Source organism: Henckelia pumila, chromosome 2 (assembly GCF_033568475.1).
Source record: "Henckelia pumila isolate YLH828 chromosome 2, ASM3356847v2, whole genome shotgun sequence".
Lineage (NCBI taxonomy): Eukaryota > Viridiplantae > Streptophyta > Magnoliopsida > Lamiales > Gesneriaceae > Henckelia > Henckelia pumila.
The window spans coordinates 109,305,138-109,319,857 of record NC_133121.1 but is presented as its reverse complement, the minus strand read 5'-3'; the positions used below and the strand labels follow the sequence as shown (position 1 = coordinate 109,319,857).

The 14,720-nt window shown below is 37.2% G+C and overlaps 1 protein-coding gene across 6 annotated transcripts; it reads left to right on the top strand.

The window, feature by feature from the left end:
- The first annotated feature begins 722 nt into the window (after positions 1-722).
- LOC140883149 (uncharacterized) lies at positions 723-3,981 on the top strand. 6 transcript variants are annotated; one of them, XM_073289506.1, is made up of 9 exons: positions 723-887; positions 1,043-1,172; positions 1,263-1,289; positions 1,731-1,818; positions 1,911-2,039; positions 2,131-2,424; positions 2,732-2,833; positions 2,923-3,489; positions 3,565-3,981. In XM_073289506.1, exons 5-8 carry the CDS (start codon positions 2,019-2,021, stop codon positions 3,487-3,489), a joined length of 984 nt encoding a protein of 327 aa, XP_073145607.1. In that variant the 5' UTR covers positions 723-887; positions 1,043-1,172; positions 1,263-1,289; positions 1,731-1,818; positions 1,911-2,018; the 3' UTR covers positions 3,565-3,981. The 6 variants fall into 6 exon arrangements, with proteins under 6 accessions (XP_073145607.1, XP_073145609.1, XP_073145605.1 ...); XM_073289508.1 differs by having other exon boundaries at positions 1,263-1,295; positions 2,134-2,424; XM_073289504.1 differs by having other exon boundaries at positions 1,263-1,295.
- Positions 3,982-14,720: the final 10,739 nt, after the last annotated feature.

The window sequence follows — 14,720 nt, the reverse complement described above, 5'->3', positions numbered from 1 at the left end:
AAATGCTCGAAATCACCAAAATTAATTATTAGGGGTGACAAAAGTTATTATTAAATTAATAATTTAATTAATGCATATTCATAATTATGTAACTAGAACAAATATTGTTAATGGATATATATTTTTTAAATCAAATTCATGAATTATCAATTATATTCTAAAAAATATATTTGTTGTTAATGTTTGTTCTTGCACTGAACGACGTGAATAATTTATAAAATGATGAAATGATCATTATTAAAATAAAAGATAATTAAACAAGTTTATTTAATTTTGATTAATCTTAAATAGGTGTACTCAATTTTTTAATTAGACTTATTTGTGTTTGTCCATATAACTGAGGGGTCTTCACCGGTTCCATATATATTTTAAATAAAATTCAAGAATTATCAATTATATTTTAACAAATATAATTGTTGTTATTGTTTGTTTTTGCACTCAACGACGTGAATATTTAAAATAAATATATTATTAAATATGTTTATTGTTGGATATAAAATAAATTAATAATTCATGTGCAAAAAAAAATTATTAATATCTTATAATTATGTCGATTATTAATTTTAAGTACATATATTATTAAATATGTTATTATAGATATTATAAGGATATTATAATAACATATTTTGTTGTTTCAAAAAAATAATACTAATAATAATTTTTTAATACATAAATACAAACAGAGATGCATATACGTGTCTAATGGCCCTAATCTCTATCATTCCCACGACCTTCTCTATCCTTTCCAATCCATTCACGCGTCGTTCCCCTCCTTTAACCTAGCAGCTCCCATGGATTCGCCGTCCTAATCCAGCGGAAAGCAACTTGGCAGCCTCCAAAGATCCGCCTCAGTTAATTCCTCATCGTCATCTTTGATTCTCGGCCAGGTGCATTCCCGATCTTCTTTTTTCTTACTTCTTCAAAAATTTCCCGTTAATTCAAATCGCCGAAATTTTTCGGCTAGTGATCAATCTTCAAATACGAGCATAGTTTTGGAATTTTGGTGGAATATATCTATGTAATGTGATACCCATTTTGCAAGGTTTCCTCTAAACCGGTTCGAACCAGTTTTTGGCAGCCCAGCGTATCGCCGCCCTTTCGCCGGCTCCGACAGCTTTCGATTCTATGGGAAGGTTTTTATGTCGTTTGGAAAATTTTTCCAAGCTTTTGAGGTATAATTTCAAACTTAGGGTTTCGAAAATTAAGACATTTCGTGTAAATTTAATTCCAATGATTCACATTTGATTTACTCATGGTTGTAGGAACTATATTGAAGCAGATTAAAGCTGGTATCGGTTAGTTTTCAAAAATTATTTGAAAATTTGAAATTCCAGATTTTATTAAGTTGGGTTGTTCGACTTTGATGGGTGTTTAAAGCTATTTTCTGAAATTTTATATATGTGCCACTCGATGTGTTTTTGTATTACTTTGATGGGTGTTTAAAGCTATTTTAAAGCTATTTTCTGAAATATTACTTAATAATATTCATATTTGTGCCACTCGATATGTTTTTGTATTACTTTGATGGGTGTTTAAAGCTATTTTAAAGCTATTTTCTGAAATATTACTTATATAATATTCATATTTGTGCCACTCGATGTGTTTTTGTATTTCACTACTATATTTTTAAAGGTACAACGTTTGTTTTCACTACTGTATTTCATAGTTAGTATGTTTTTGTGAACCATCCAATATCTTATTGTTACAAGTAATATTTGGCCTCTTTGTAGATATTATATATTAACACATGGCGAAACCATTTTCCGAGGACGAGAGTGACCAAGATCCACGAGAGTTCATATGGTTGGAATATGATAAGTAAGTTTCAAATGTTTATCATGTAATCATCAGTGCATAATAAATATGATTGATATCAAATGTATGTTTATATTTTATATTTCTCGTTTAAGGTTTGCCCCAGAAAATCATAAAGTCTCTTCGTACATAACTTCTTTATTCTACACACAAACTTGCGAGGAAGGATACTCTTGGAAGTTCGTGACAGAGGACCAACGACAATGTATTGGGATGAGTTCGTGGTAAGAATATATTCATAGTAATTGACAATAACATGCCTTGTTAATATTTTACACATTCAACTACTGAATAATTTTTTAAATTATTGATCAGAAGAGGTACAGATGGGTATTAGCCATTGACTTAGATATCAAGAGGGTTTGGTACATCAACACTAAAGAACTGTACCGTCAGACTATCCACCGATGGCGTTCGCAGGGGAAACATCCTGAAACAATCACTGAAGAGACGTGGTCCAAGTGGACAGCGGTGTGGGCTTCTCAAGATTGGCTGGACACGGCCAAAATATACAAGGCAAACAAGCACTCCGAGCCTGCAGGTCCTGGGACAGGCCAAACGAAGCATACTGGTGGATCCAAGTCTTATGCAATGCATGTTGTCGACATGGTATTTCTCTTTTGCAGTAATAAATATGCTTTGATACTTATACTTTGTATTTTTTTTATTTCATTTCGCTACAGATTATTACTTCAATACATTTGTAAACTAATGTTTTTTAATAATATATATACTTATTAGAAGAAAATCAAAGAGAATCTACTATTACATGTATCACGTATGGAAACTTCAAGAGCAAATCTGGTAATATTTTCAGAAAATAATTAACTTTGTTTTATTATGTAATAGTCAATAGACATTGCAATTTTATTTGATCTGGAATTGTAATGACATACGATATAATGTATTGTTATAGCGTAAGAAGAACAAGCACGAGCCGAATGCGTGGGAGGTATTTTTGCAAATGCATAGGACGTCGGACGGGAAATTTGTGGATGAGCGTTCTAAAAATCTTAATGTATGCGTCATGACTTTATAATTGAATAAATATTTTGTAGGAACTTATATAATTTTAAATAACTAACATATTTTGTTTATTTTGTACAGGAAAAAATGGAAGCGTACATGTTGGAGGCCATGACTCCATTGGAGGATGGGACTATACATCCCGAGCTTACAAACAACGACATTAATGAACATTTTAAGCTCATCTGCGGTGGACGGAAAAATGGTAGGATGTATGGCTTGTCGACCTTGGCAAATACGATGTATCCAGCGGTCATGGCTCCACGTCAGAGAGGCTTTGCTGGCGGAGGAGAAAATTTCGAAGCTTTTCATGACGAGGCACGAGCTGCAACGCAAAGGGCCAATGAGGCAGACCAGAGGGCCCTCGAAGCAACCAGGGAGTGCGAGGCAATACCCCTCAGGGTCGAGGAGCATCACATGGTGGTCGTGGAACCCCAACACATACACGCAGGTCATCGCAAGGGAGCAGAGATGGGAGTCGAGGTTCACCAGCACTTAGGGGCTCACCAGCAAGCAGAGGGACACCAACGGAGAGGGGTTCCATTCATCGATTATCATCACAAAGACGTACTTCATCTTTCCAGTTGGACGCAAACCTTGCTACAAACAATGATGAGTACGATGACGATGAGACTCAACCATGAGTAGGTAAGTCATTTCGTGTCTTATTTTCACATAAATTGTCAAACATTGAATATTTTTCTTGGGTACTTTATCTCTCAGGTTGACTGTTGGGTACCTATCGCTTGGATTGTTGAAGTTCAAACATCGTATTTGTGTCGTAGTATATTCGTGAGCCATCGACGGATTTGTGATATTATCGGTGTACATCGTATTTTGCGTCGTAGTATATTCATGAGTCGTCGACGAATTTGTTATATTATCAGTGTTTGTTTGATATTTGAATGTATTTTCCTCGGAATAGTTGGTTTGTCGACGGATTTGTGATATTATCGGTGTACATTGTATTTTGCGTCGTAGTATATCGTGAGTCGTCGACGAATGTGTTATATTACCAGTGTTTGTTTGATATTTGAATGTATTTGCCTCGGAATAGTTGGTTTGTAAACTAAATCTGTATGACGAAATTGGTTTTTATGTAAATTATCCATCTAGTTAATTTTGCGGTTGTATTGTGTATACGGTTCATCTTATTTTGTTATATTGCAAACTTTAGTTTTTTAATCACGTATTTTTTTAGGAAATGTGGCTAGTTACCATGATTATTTAAAAACCTGTGGCTAAACTAGCCACGTTTTTTTAAAAACCGTGCTATTTTAACCACGTTTATTTAAAAAATCGTGGCTAATTTAACCACGGTTTACTAAAAAACCGTGGCTAATTAACCACGTTTTTTTATAGAAAACGTGGTTAACCTTAACCACGTTTTATAAAAAACGTGGTTAAGCTTAACAACGTTTTTTTAAAAACCGTGGCTAAATTAGCCACGGTTTTTAAAATGCGTGGTAAACTTAACCACGGTTTTTATGAAAAACGTGGGTAAATTTAACCACGGTTTTTTACAAAAACGTGGTTAAAGTTAACCACGATTTGTAATAAACCGTGGTTAACTTAGCCACAGTTTTTAAAAAAACCGTGGTTAAAAGTTAACCACGGTTTTTAACCGTGGATGATCTTAACCACGGCGCATTTAGACACGGTTTGAAAAAGCGTGGCTAAAACCGTGGATAATTTTTTTAGCCACGGTTTTAACCACGGTTTTTCCCGTGGCAAAAACGAAAAATTTTTTGTAGTGAAATATCATAATTGTCTGATCTTTAATTTACCTGGAGATAACTTTTTTTTGCTTCCTGCTCCTGAGTTGGTGGTAGAACGTGGGGATATTTAGTGGAAATATAGTTAGAAGAGAGTTAAATCTATTCTATTTAAAAATAAGGGTCGGATGTTTAATTTACTCATATACCCTTACGCTTGACTAATAAAAAATAAAAAATATTTATTAAATTTTAATTGAAGTCATTCACTTCCATAATGCTTAAGTTTGGGTCGACCAAATCTTGTGCTGCTGAAAGATGTTTCCGCACACGCTGTGGAAAGCTCTTGGGTCGACCCAAGCTTGTGCTGCAGAAAGATGTTTAAAAAATAAGGATTTTGACTTTTTTTTTTAAGAAAAAGAGAGTTGACTCTCTTAACCTAAAACTAAACATATTAACTTAATTAGTTAAGTTAATTAAGAATTTGTCACCTTCTTCCCCAAAATTCCTACACGCTTGTTCCCAAAATCCGAAAATAGATCGATCAAAAAAATTTTTGAGTCGACCAAAAGACCCAAAAATTACCAAGAACAACAACTCTTGGATCATCGAAAAAATTGGTGTTGCTCTTGGGCGAGAAGAGCCGCTGCTCTTGGCTCTTCCCTGGAGCTGCTGTTCTTGGTCGACAAAGAACAGAAAGCTGTTCTTGGGTCGACTGTGTTTTGCTCTCGGTCGACCAAAAGCAGTCGACCCAAGAAGAAATCTTGGGTTGAACCCAAGAGGTCGACCCAAATTGCTCTTGGTCGACCCAAATTGTTCTTGGGTCGACCAAGAGATTCTACTCTTGGTCAACCCAAAAGCAATTCCTTGTACTTGGTCGACCCAAGATTTGGGTCTTTGGGTCGACCAAATAGATTGGCAGAATATGGGTCGACCAAGGAGAACTCTCTTGGTCGACCATGACCATGATCTACCCAGAGAGTTCAGGGTCGACCATGGTAGAACAAGGGAATTTTGGATAGACCATGGTCTACCCAGAACTCTCTTGGTAGACCATAAGTAGACCATGAAGATTTTTCGATTCTTATATTTTAAAATTTGTATAATTATATAACATAATCGTGAAATCAGTCGATTAATATGTTACAATATGTATAATCATATAACATAATCATGAAATCAGTCGAATTATATGTTACAATATGTATAATCATGAAACATAATCGTGAAATCAGTCGATTCATATGTTAAAATATGTATAATCATATAACATAATCGTTAAATCAATCGATTCATATGTTACAATATGAATAATCATATAACATAATCGTTAAATCAGTTGCATATAACATAATCGTTAAATCAGATGATTCTTATATTGAAATATGTATAATCATATAACATTATCGTGAAATCATTCGATTCATATATTACAATATGTATAATCATACAACATAATCGTTAAATCAATTGATTTTTATATTGAAATATGTATAATCATATAAGAAAATGTACTAAGAATAGTTTATTTGTAATGTACTAAGAAAATATTTTAGTTTTTAATGACTATATACAGAGAAATTTTAATTTATCGTGAAATCAGTTGATTCTTATGCCAAAACATGTATATTCATATAACATAATCGACCAAGAAATTTTATGGGTAGACCATAAAATTTTTTTGGTAGATCATAGATAGACCATGGTCTACCCAAAAATCTCTTGGTAGACCATAAGTAAACCATAGAGATTTTTCGATTTTTATATTTTAAAATATGTATAATCATATAAAATAATCGTGAAATCAGTCATGTATAATCATATAACATAATCGTGAAATCATTAGATTTATATGTTACAATATGTATAATTATATAACATAATCGTTAAATCAATCGATTTATATGTTACAATATGTATAATCATATAACATAATCGTTAATCAGTTGCATATAACATAATCGTTAAATCAGTTGATTCTTATGTTAAAATATGTATAATCATATAACATAATCGTGAAATCATTCGATTCATATGTTACAATATGTATAATCATACAACATTGATAAGTGCATTTTATGTTTATTATGTGTGCATTCATATTATTTTGTGTGTTATTTTGTGTTTTATTGCATTTGTGTGCATTTCATTCTCCGGTTATATTTGTAGGAAAAATAAAATTTAAAAGAGCTTTGAAGAGAGGAGAAGAGAAGAAAAGAAAAAAAAAGAAAAGAAAAGAAAAGACTTAAGCGCGTTTGCACAACATTGTTGTGCAAACGAAATTGTTTGCACTACATATTGTGCAAACAAGCATGAAGAGGCGCTAACGCGCTAGGAAGCTCAAGATCAGCGCATGAAGTTGGAACTTGAAAGATGGAAAACGCGCAAAACCTTGCGCAGACTAGACGCGCTATCGCGCATCAAGAATGGTGGTTAGCGCATGAGTTTAGCGCTTTGTGCAGGGCAATCGCGCAAGTCTTTAGCGCTTCAAAAAATAAATAGCGTGCGGATGAGGGTAGCTGTGTGCACGAGCGCGTCACAAATTTCCAGCAACTTTGATGAAGGAACGCGCGCGAGCAAAACTGTTTGGAGCACGCGCGCGCTAGAGGGGAAAATCCACTGTTCTTTATAACTGCGGGCGCAAGTACTCTTTCAGGCGTGCGCGCGTGTCGTGAAGAATAAAAAATTTCGAGAATGTGAGACCCCATTCTCTAATCATCTATTCAGGCACTAAATAAACATTAAGCATCATTGAACAAAATCCAAAAGAAAAGGAAATTTTTTTTTTTTTAAGTGAACAGTGCCGCGCTCGATCGCACGAACTCGTGCGATCGAGCGCACGCCAAAGAGCAAAGGTTCTGCCCGGGAACACAAGGGCTGCGCTCGATCTCGTGCGATCGAGTGCACAAAAAACTCTCAGGTTGCTGCCCAGAAAATCAACAGAACCGGAAAGGGGCTAATTCAATCCATTCAAGCCATTCGATGCTTCAAAATCTAAACATGCACTACGAATTCCACATGCATAATATAAAACCATACAACACGATAGATAGAACATATCATGAGTTCTAAGTCTTGCCCCAAAATACAATATCCAGTCGAGTTCTATAAATGAGTTCCCACGACTCAACAAAACTAATACAAGTTCAATAGACTCAACCCTACGACGCGGAGTCTCACTACTATCAATATCAACCCGAGCTAACCCAGACGACTCGGTCCAGCTCCTGATCCTCCTGTTGCCAAGTACACATACAAACAAAGACAACAACCGGATAAACTGGTTAGAAATATAATTTCTAAGTAAAAGAGACAGGCATACAAAATCAATCAAACATCTCATATCTAAATGTGACAATCATCAATAACTCGAAAGAGAGTGAATGTATGCATGGCTTCAAAAGCTCGGGATTATCAAGTCAGATAATCGAAATATCAATCGGAAATTTGGTTGGGATCCCGGGGCCAAGTCTTCACAACAACTCACCGACACACCCATTCGGGGTGGATGTCGCTCAACTCAACCCCTAGACACTCAGAGAAACTATAAGAAGTATTCTGGCACTTGGAAAATATCGAAATCCAAGACCACTTCAATATAGCTCCCTAAATCTTCTAAATTCAAAACGAATCGAATAATAGGCTCAATATGAATGCAAGTGTAAATAAACTATCAATCAAATTCATACAAGCAAATAAACATGCAGTATGTGATTTCCGAGGCTCGAGAATAAATCGAACTCGAGTATTCAACCCCATTCGAATCAATGTCGTATTTTACCTTTCGAGTCCGTCGAGGATTCAAATTTGAAAATAACAACGAACTCAAATAAATAATCAATCGAATCACAACAATTCAAAACATGGAAATTCAATCAATATACCGTCTTCAATTCTCGATTCGATTCAACTTTCAAGTTCGATCCAAACCCGAAACTCCAATCCAAATCTGAAAATGAAGATCATACGGACTCGGTGTCAATCCAATAACTCAAACAAACCCAAAAATAAATCGAACAAACAAACGATAATCCAAAACACGATTTCGACGGCATAACGGCTATAACCGGTCAAACCAAGAATCTCCAATAACAACCAACAATCCCAAACCATCCAAAACAACTTCTCAATCAACAAAACAATCCAAAATCAAACAAAATCCAACAACTCCATTTTCGAATTTCACCTCTAAAATCATATAAAATCCAAACTTCGTTCTTTTTCCAAACCGACTTCGAATACACGATCTATACTAGCTCAAGAACGACATACTCCAAGATTATCAAATTCTGACAAACCAACAAAATTCAAAGTTCGAGGATCGTAGCAAAACTTACTTCAAAACGTAGCCCTCGTCGCGATGATCGTGAATCTCAACTCGGAATGAAAATATAACGGTCGGATCAAACGAATCGAGCAGAAGAAAAACTTGAAGAATCGATTTCCATGGCTTCTGGGAGAGAGAGAAATCGAGAGAGAGAGTAGGGAGGAAGGAGAGGTATGGGGGTGATGGGCAAGTTGCTTGATAATAATAATAAAATTCAACTTTTGCATTTCAGTCCTTTATTTTTCAAAGTTTGCAAAATGACCCCCTGCGAAATATCAAAACGATCCTCAAATACTGAAAACCCTGATTATCTCGATTAAACTCAATTACTATAAAATCGGGGCATTACAATTCTTCCCCTCTAAGATTTGATTTCGTCCTCGAAATCTGACAGATCAAAACTGAAACAAGCAAGAACTAACTGAAGACGAACTCACCTCAATCGAACAATTATGGAAAACAATGCCTCATATCGGATTCGGTCTCCCAAGTCGCTTCTTCAACTCCGTGACGACTCCACTGAATCTTCACCAATGGAATCGACTTGTTTCTGAGCTGCTTCTCTTTTCTGTCAAGAATTTGAATCGGTCGCTCGAAGTAACTCAGAGTCTCATCCAACTCGGCCTCATCTGGCTGAAGAACGTGAGACGGATCATGGTGATATTTTCGCAACATCGAGACGTGAAACACATCGTGGATGCCTGAAAGAGACGGAGGAAGAGTAATCCTATAGGCAAGATCGCCTATCTTCTCCAGAATTTCATACGGTCCAATGAACCTCGGAGACAATTTCCCTCTTTTCCCAAATCTGACAGTGCCTCGGAAAGGAGAAATCTTCAAAAACACACAGTCTCCCTGATCAAAACACAGTGGTCTGTGTCTGACATTCGCATACTTGGCCTGTAGATCCTAGGCTGTCTTCATTTTGACTCTAATCAACTTCACCTGGTCTGCCATATCACGAATCATATCTGGACCTAACTCAGGTGACTCTGAAATATCATCCCAGAACAACGGAGATCTGCACTTCTTCCCGTACAAAGCTTCGAAATATGCCATTCCAATACTCGCCTGGAAGCTGTTATTGTACGAAAACTCCACTAGAGACAAAGAATCTTGACACCCTGAACCAAAATCAAGCACTACGGCTCGAAGCATATCCTCCAAATTCTGGATCGTACGCTCGGACTGGCCATCGGTCTGAGGGTGATACGCTGTGCTCAAGTGCAAATGAGTACCAAAAGCCTCCTAAAGACTGTGCCAAAAGTGAGAAGTGAACCTTGGATCTCTATCTGATACTATCGACTTCGGCACGCCGTGCAATCTCACAACCTCTCTGACATACAACTCGGCCATCTGATCATGACGGTATGTCATACGTTAAGGAATGAAACAAGCAGATTTCGTCAACCGGTCAATCACTACCCAGATCACATCACAACCTCTGACAGAACGCGGTAGCTTGGTGACAAAATCCATTGAGATATGATCCCATTTCCATTTCGGGACAGGTAAACTGTGCAATAATCCACCGGGTTTCTACTTCTCGGCTTTCATCTGTTGACAATTCAGACAACGGGATACAAACCTCGTGACGTCTCCCTTCAGCTGTTTCCACCAGAACTGAGTCTTCAAGTCATTATACATCTTCCGGCCTCCAGGATGAACACTGAATCGACTGCAATGCGCCTCTCGAAGAATACGCTGTCTCAACTCAGAAACATCGGGCATAAAAATACGGCTATTCACGAACAAAACGTCATTCTTGACCTGAAACTCTGACTGGTGACCTGATCTGACCCTCTCTATCGAACTCTGAATATTCGGATCTGTTCTCTGTGCCTCTCTGATCAACGGAAACAACTCCGGCTGGGCCTGAATTGCAAAAACTCTGATGGATCTCCTATCGGTCTCAAACTCCAAACCAGAAATACAATAGTCTTCAATCAATCGAGAGACACCAATCATAGAAAGAGACACAGAACAAAGCTTCCGACTAAGAGCGTCTGCAGCTGCATTCGATTTTCCAGAATAATACTTGATCTCACAGTCGAAGTCCTTAAGCAAATCCATCCATATCCTCTGTCTCATGTGAAAGAGTGGGTGCCCAGTGAGCCAACTTGTGGCTATGGGCTTTGATGACTCTTTGTACAAACGATCTTTTGTTTAATGTAATTTACACTTTTATTAATGGCAATGACTTTATCTTTCTTCATATTGTTATATTATGATATACTATTGTTGTTTTGATAAAGACCTTGAATATACTATAGTGTATGTAAGATGTGGTAGAACATGGGGATGTCTATCATGAAATACATCTTATAGTCACTGTATATTCTAAACTGTTCCTAGTCGATTGAGCCGTCCGATAATAAGGATAAGGATCGCTCGAGTTTGAGACTAGCATTTGCGATGCGGAGTACCACGTTTCATTGGTAGGGAACATGGAGATGTTCGAAGCATGCAAATGGATATTCATAGGATGAATAATCGAACTACCCTATCCGGACTTTCCAAGTGGTTATCACTTATCGAGTGGATAAAGTCCGCGGTTTTGGTTGTACACCATTAGTCCTTACTACTTGAAACATCATGGAGACTCTATATGCTAGTACTGTGCTTTGACTCGTTTACCGACTCTATGGGGGTCATCGGGTGTCGGGATTGGGTACAGTTACAACACATATAGGAGTCGATGCATTGTTGTCAAGGATTCACCACATACTTGCGAGTGTGGATATCCTATGCGATCTGAGGAGATATTAGTGTGACGAATCTCTGGCCAGAGTACTTGATGTGATTTAAGAAATGGTTTCTTAGTAGCACATGCGATGTCACTAATTTGATCTTCAAGATGTATTGCATAGTTATCGAATCTTGAGCGACTCTCGATATACCAATGATTGTTGATTCGATCGGGATATATGGATGAAGGGACCGTACTGTACGCTAACCAAAATCTACTGGTTCTTGTAGGCACTATCAGTGATACCTAGGGAATCATGGGGCGATGTTGCTAGGCGCTTTATCATGATTCGTTGGGCAAGTCGGAAAGTGTTGTTCCGAGTCACAAAGAGTTGTGAGCCCACGGCTAGCTGTATCCCTGAACCATTGAGGGTCACACAGTGTAATGGAGTTTTAATCCCCGTTGAGATAGTTAAATTTAAAGAGTTAAATTTAATGAATAAAGAAGTTGGACTTCTTAAATAAGAGTAAGGGAGTAGGATTTCCTAAAATGACATAGGGATGGACATTTTTGGAAACCACTGAATTCGGATTCAGGAAAATTTATCTTGACTTTATAATGTGCAGAAATGGTTTCTGTGCACATTGGTGAAATCGGTTCATCAATCGGAGTCACGATGAATTTTATATTAATTTCTGAACGTGCGGGCTTTGCTTGTCGGGCCTCAACTTATGACTAATGGGCCCTAAGCTGTTAGTGGCCTGCATTATAAATAAGTTATTGCAGTACAGAAATTAGACACAACTGGTCATAATTTTGAGAGCAAAATTTCGAAACCCTAGCCTCCTCTCAAGAATATTTCGGCCGACCCCTCCCTCTCTCTGTCAGAGAAATTCCGGTCTGTGATTTTGAATTGCAGTCTGGAATAAGCGAATCAAATTTGTTATTCTCTTCGCAGAAAACTTCTGATAGATTTTCTAGTGCAATCTATCAGAGGTATTAAACCTCCATTCGTGGACCTGATTGAAGGAGTTCATCGGTTCCAGGGAGAGACAACAAGAGCAGAGAAATCTGTTGGAGTCCAATAATCTCGATTCGAGATTGAAGGTAAAATTTAATAATTGTTATTTAAATTTTACACACACTTATAATTTAATCGTTGAACGGTTGATACCCACACTATGGAATTGTTCCATAATAAAATTTTTAAACTTCCGCTGCACCGGGTATCAATCGTGATTGATCTGAACGCCAGTTTTCCAACAGTGGTATCAAAGCCAGGTTGCTCAGATCAAACGATTAAATTAATCGATTGTACAAAAATTTTTGAGTCTTGGTTTTTTAAAACAAAATAAATATTTTAAATAAAAAAAAAAAATTTTTTTTCGGGCAAAACCCGGGCAGCGATTGGATCGCTGCCCGGTGGGGCAGCGACGGTCGCTGCCCCGGGCGGCGCCAAGGGGGCGCACAGCGCCGCCAGGGCAGCGCTCGGCGCTGCCCAGCGCAGGGCAGCGCTCGGCGCTGCCCAGGGGCGACGCTCGGCGCCGCCCAGGGCAGCGCACGGCGCCGCCCAGCGGCGGCGCCAGGCGCCGCCAGGGCAGCGATTGTCGCTGCCCTAAAGGGGCAGCCGGGCTGCCCCGGCCCGCACCCACGGGTGCGGGCCGGCCCGGGAGTGTCCCGGGCGGCCCGCGTGAAAAATTATTTTTATTTAAATTAATTTTAATGTGTTAAAATTTTATTTTTGGTCCGGTCAAAAATTGTTTTTGATTGGTTCACGAGGCATCGGATCGAATTGTTCGAGTCCGAAAATTTTAAAATTGATTTTTGGATAAATTTGAATTTTTGGAAAATTTTAATATTTTATCCTTAAATTGAATTTTGAAATCAATTATTTTTGGTACAATTGATGATAAGATTTGATCTTATGTATATATTAAGTAAAATATGATTTTATCTATAAAATTAGATTCTGTAGATAAAATATGATTTTATTTAATAAAAGGTAAAATATGATTTTATATGTAAAATATGATTTTATATATAAAATATGATTTTATCCTGTTTAAATTTAAATTGCCATATGCATGATATCCAATAAATTAATTTTGAATTAAATGTTATTGGATAAGGATGATCGATTGCCATGACCAAATTTGTAGGTGTATGTTAGGAATTTACATTTGTTTTATTGTTGTTGGTTTTATTAATGGGCCTGGTTTATGACCCAATATGAATGTCATGTGTAATAAAAGTGGGCTTGGTTTATGGCCCGTTCCCACCCCTAAAATGTATCCCCTACTTGTCATTGCTATTTATTGTAAATACATTAGATTTAGTGGGAGATCAAGATTTGAAGATGGTGGGCCCAGCAGACAATAAAGACGAAGAAATGTAAATTGGAAGCTAATGTAATAGGATTGCATTGCATACTGCATATTACCTAGGATTGGACTAAGACTCGTGATTGGCAACCACGAGTCAATTAGAAATGGAATCGATCATCCTATATATAATATATGATATTATGATTGTATGCATGTTTTAGACATAATTGCGTGAATCCGGCAAGCATGCAACAATTTGAAATTGATGAGACAAATTTTTTATAATTAAAAATCCCTCATTTTAAATATGATTTAAAATTGATATCAAGATAAATAAAGGAAATTTAAATTTGTTTAAATGTTCCTACCTTCCATCAACGGTCAATGTATGTGATGCTACCCGCGGATACGGTCCGGCTCATATTATTGGGGGGCCCGTCCGTCGGAAAGCTGTACATTGGATCGACACATGTTGTAAGTTGGGTGGAACTCCCATGGGATCGGCTCATATTATTGGGGGATCCACATGGCGACCGTCCATCACAACTTAATATTGATGGGTCATCTTGACATGTCACTATAAACGGCGTCATATTATTGGGCCCTTATTGGACATGAGGTAAAAACATGGGGGTTGCTTTGGAAGCAATTGGGCTCTACCTTTTGAGAATTATGGTTGGCTGATATTATTCGGGACCATAAGTTTGTCAATTGGACTCCATGTTCTCACTAAGGAAAAGTTTCCCGTTTTCACTAGAGGGTAGTAAAATCGTTAAAATAGTGGGAGTGAGATTCAAAAAATTAAATTCGCCTATTTTATGTCT

What these genes read in the sequence shown, in the direction of transcription:
- LOC140883149 (XM_073289507.1), top strand. Translation starts at nt 2,019, where the DNA reads ATGTATTGGGATGAGTTCGTG. An exon ending in CAATGCATGTTGTCGACATG is followed by an intron (nt 2,425 to 2,731) that starts GTATTTCTCTTT and finishes GTATTGTTATAG; the next exon opens with CGTAAGAAGAACAAGCACGA. An exon ending in AGCGTTCTAAAAATCTTAAT is followed by an intron (nt 2,834 to 2,922) that starts GTATGCGTCATG and finishes TATTTTGTACAG; the next exon opens with GAAAAAATGGAAGCGTACAT.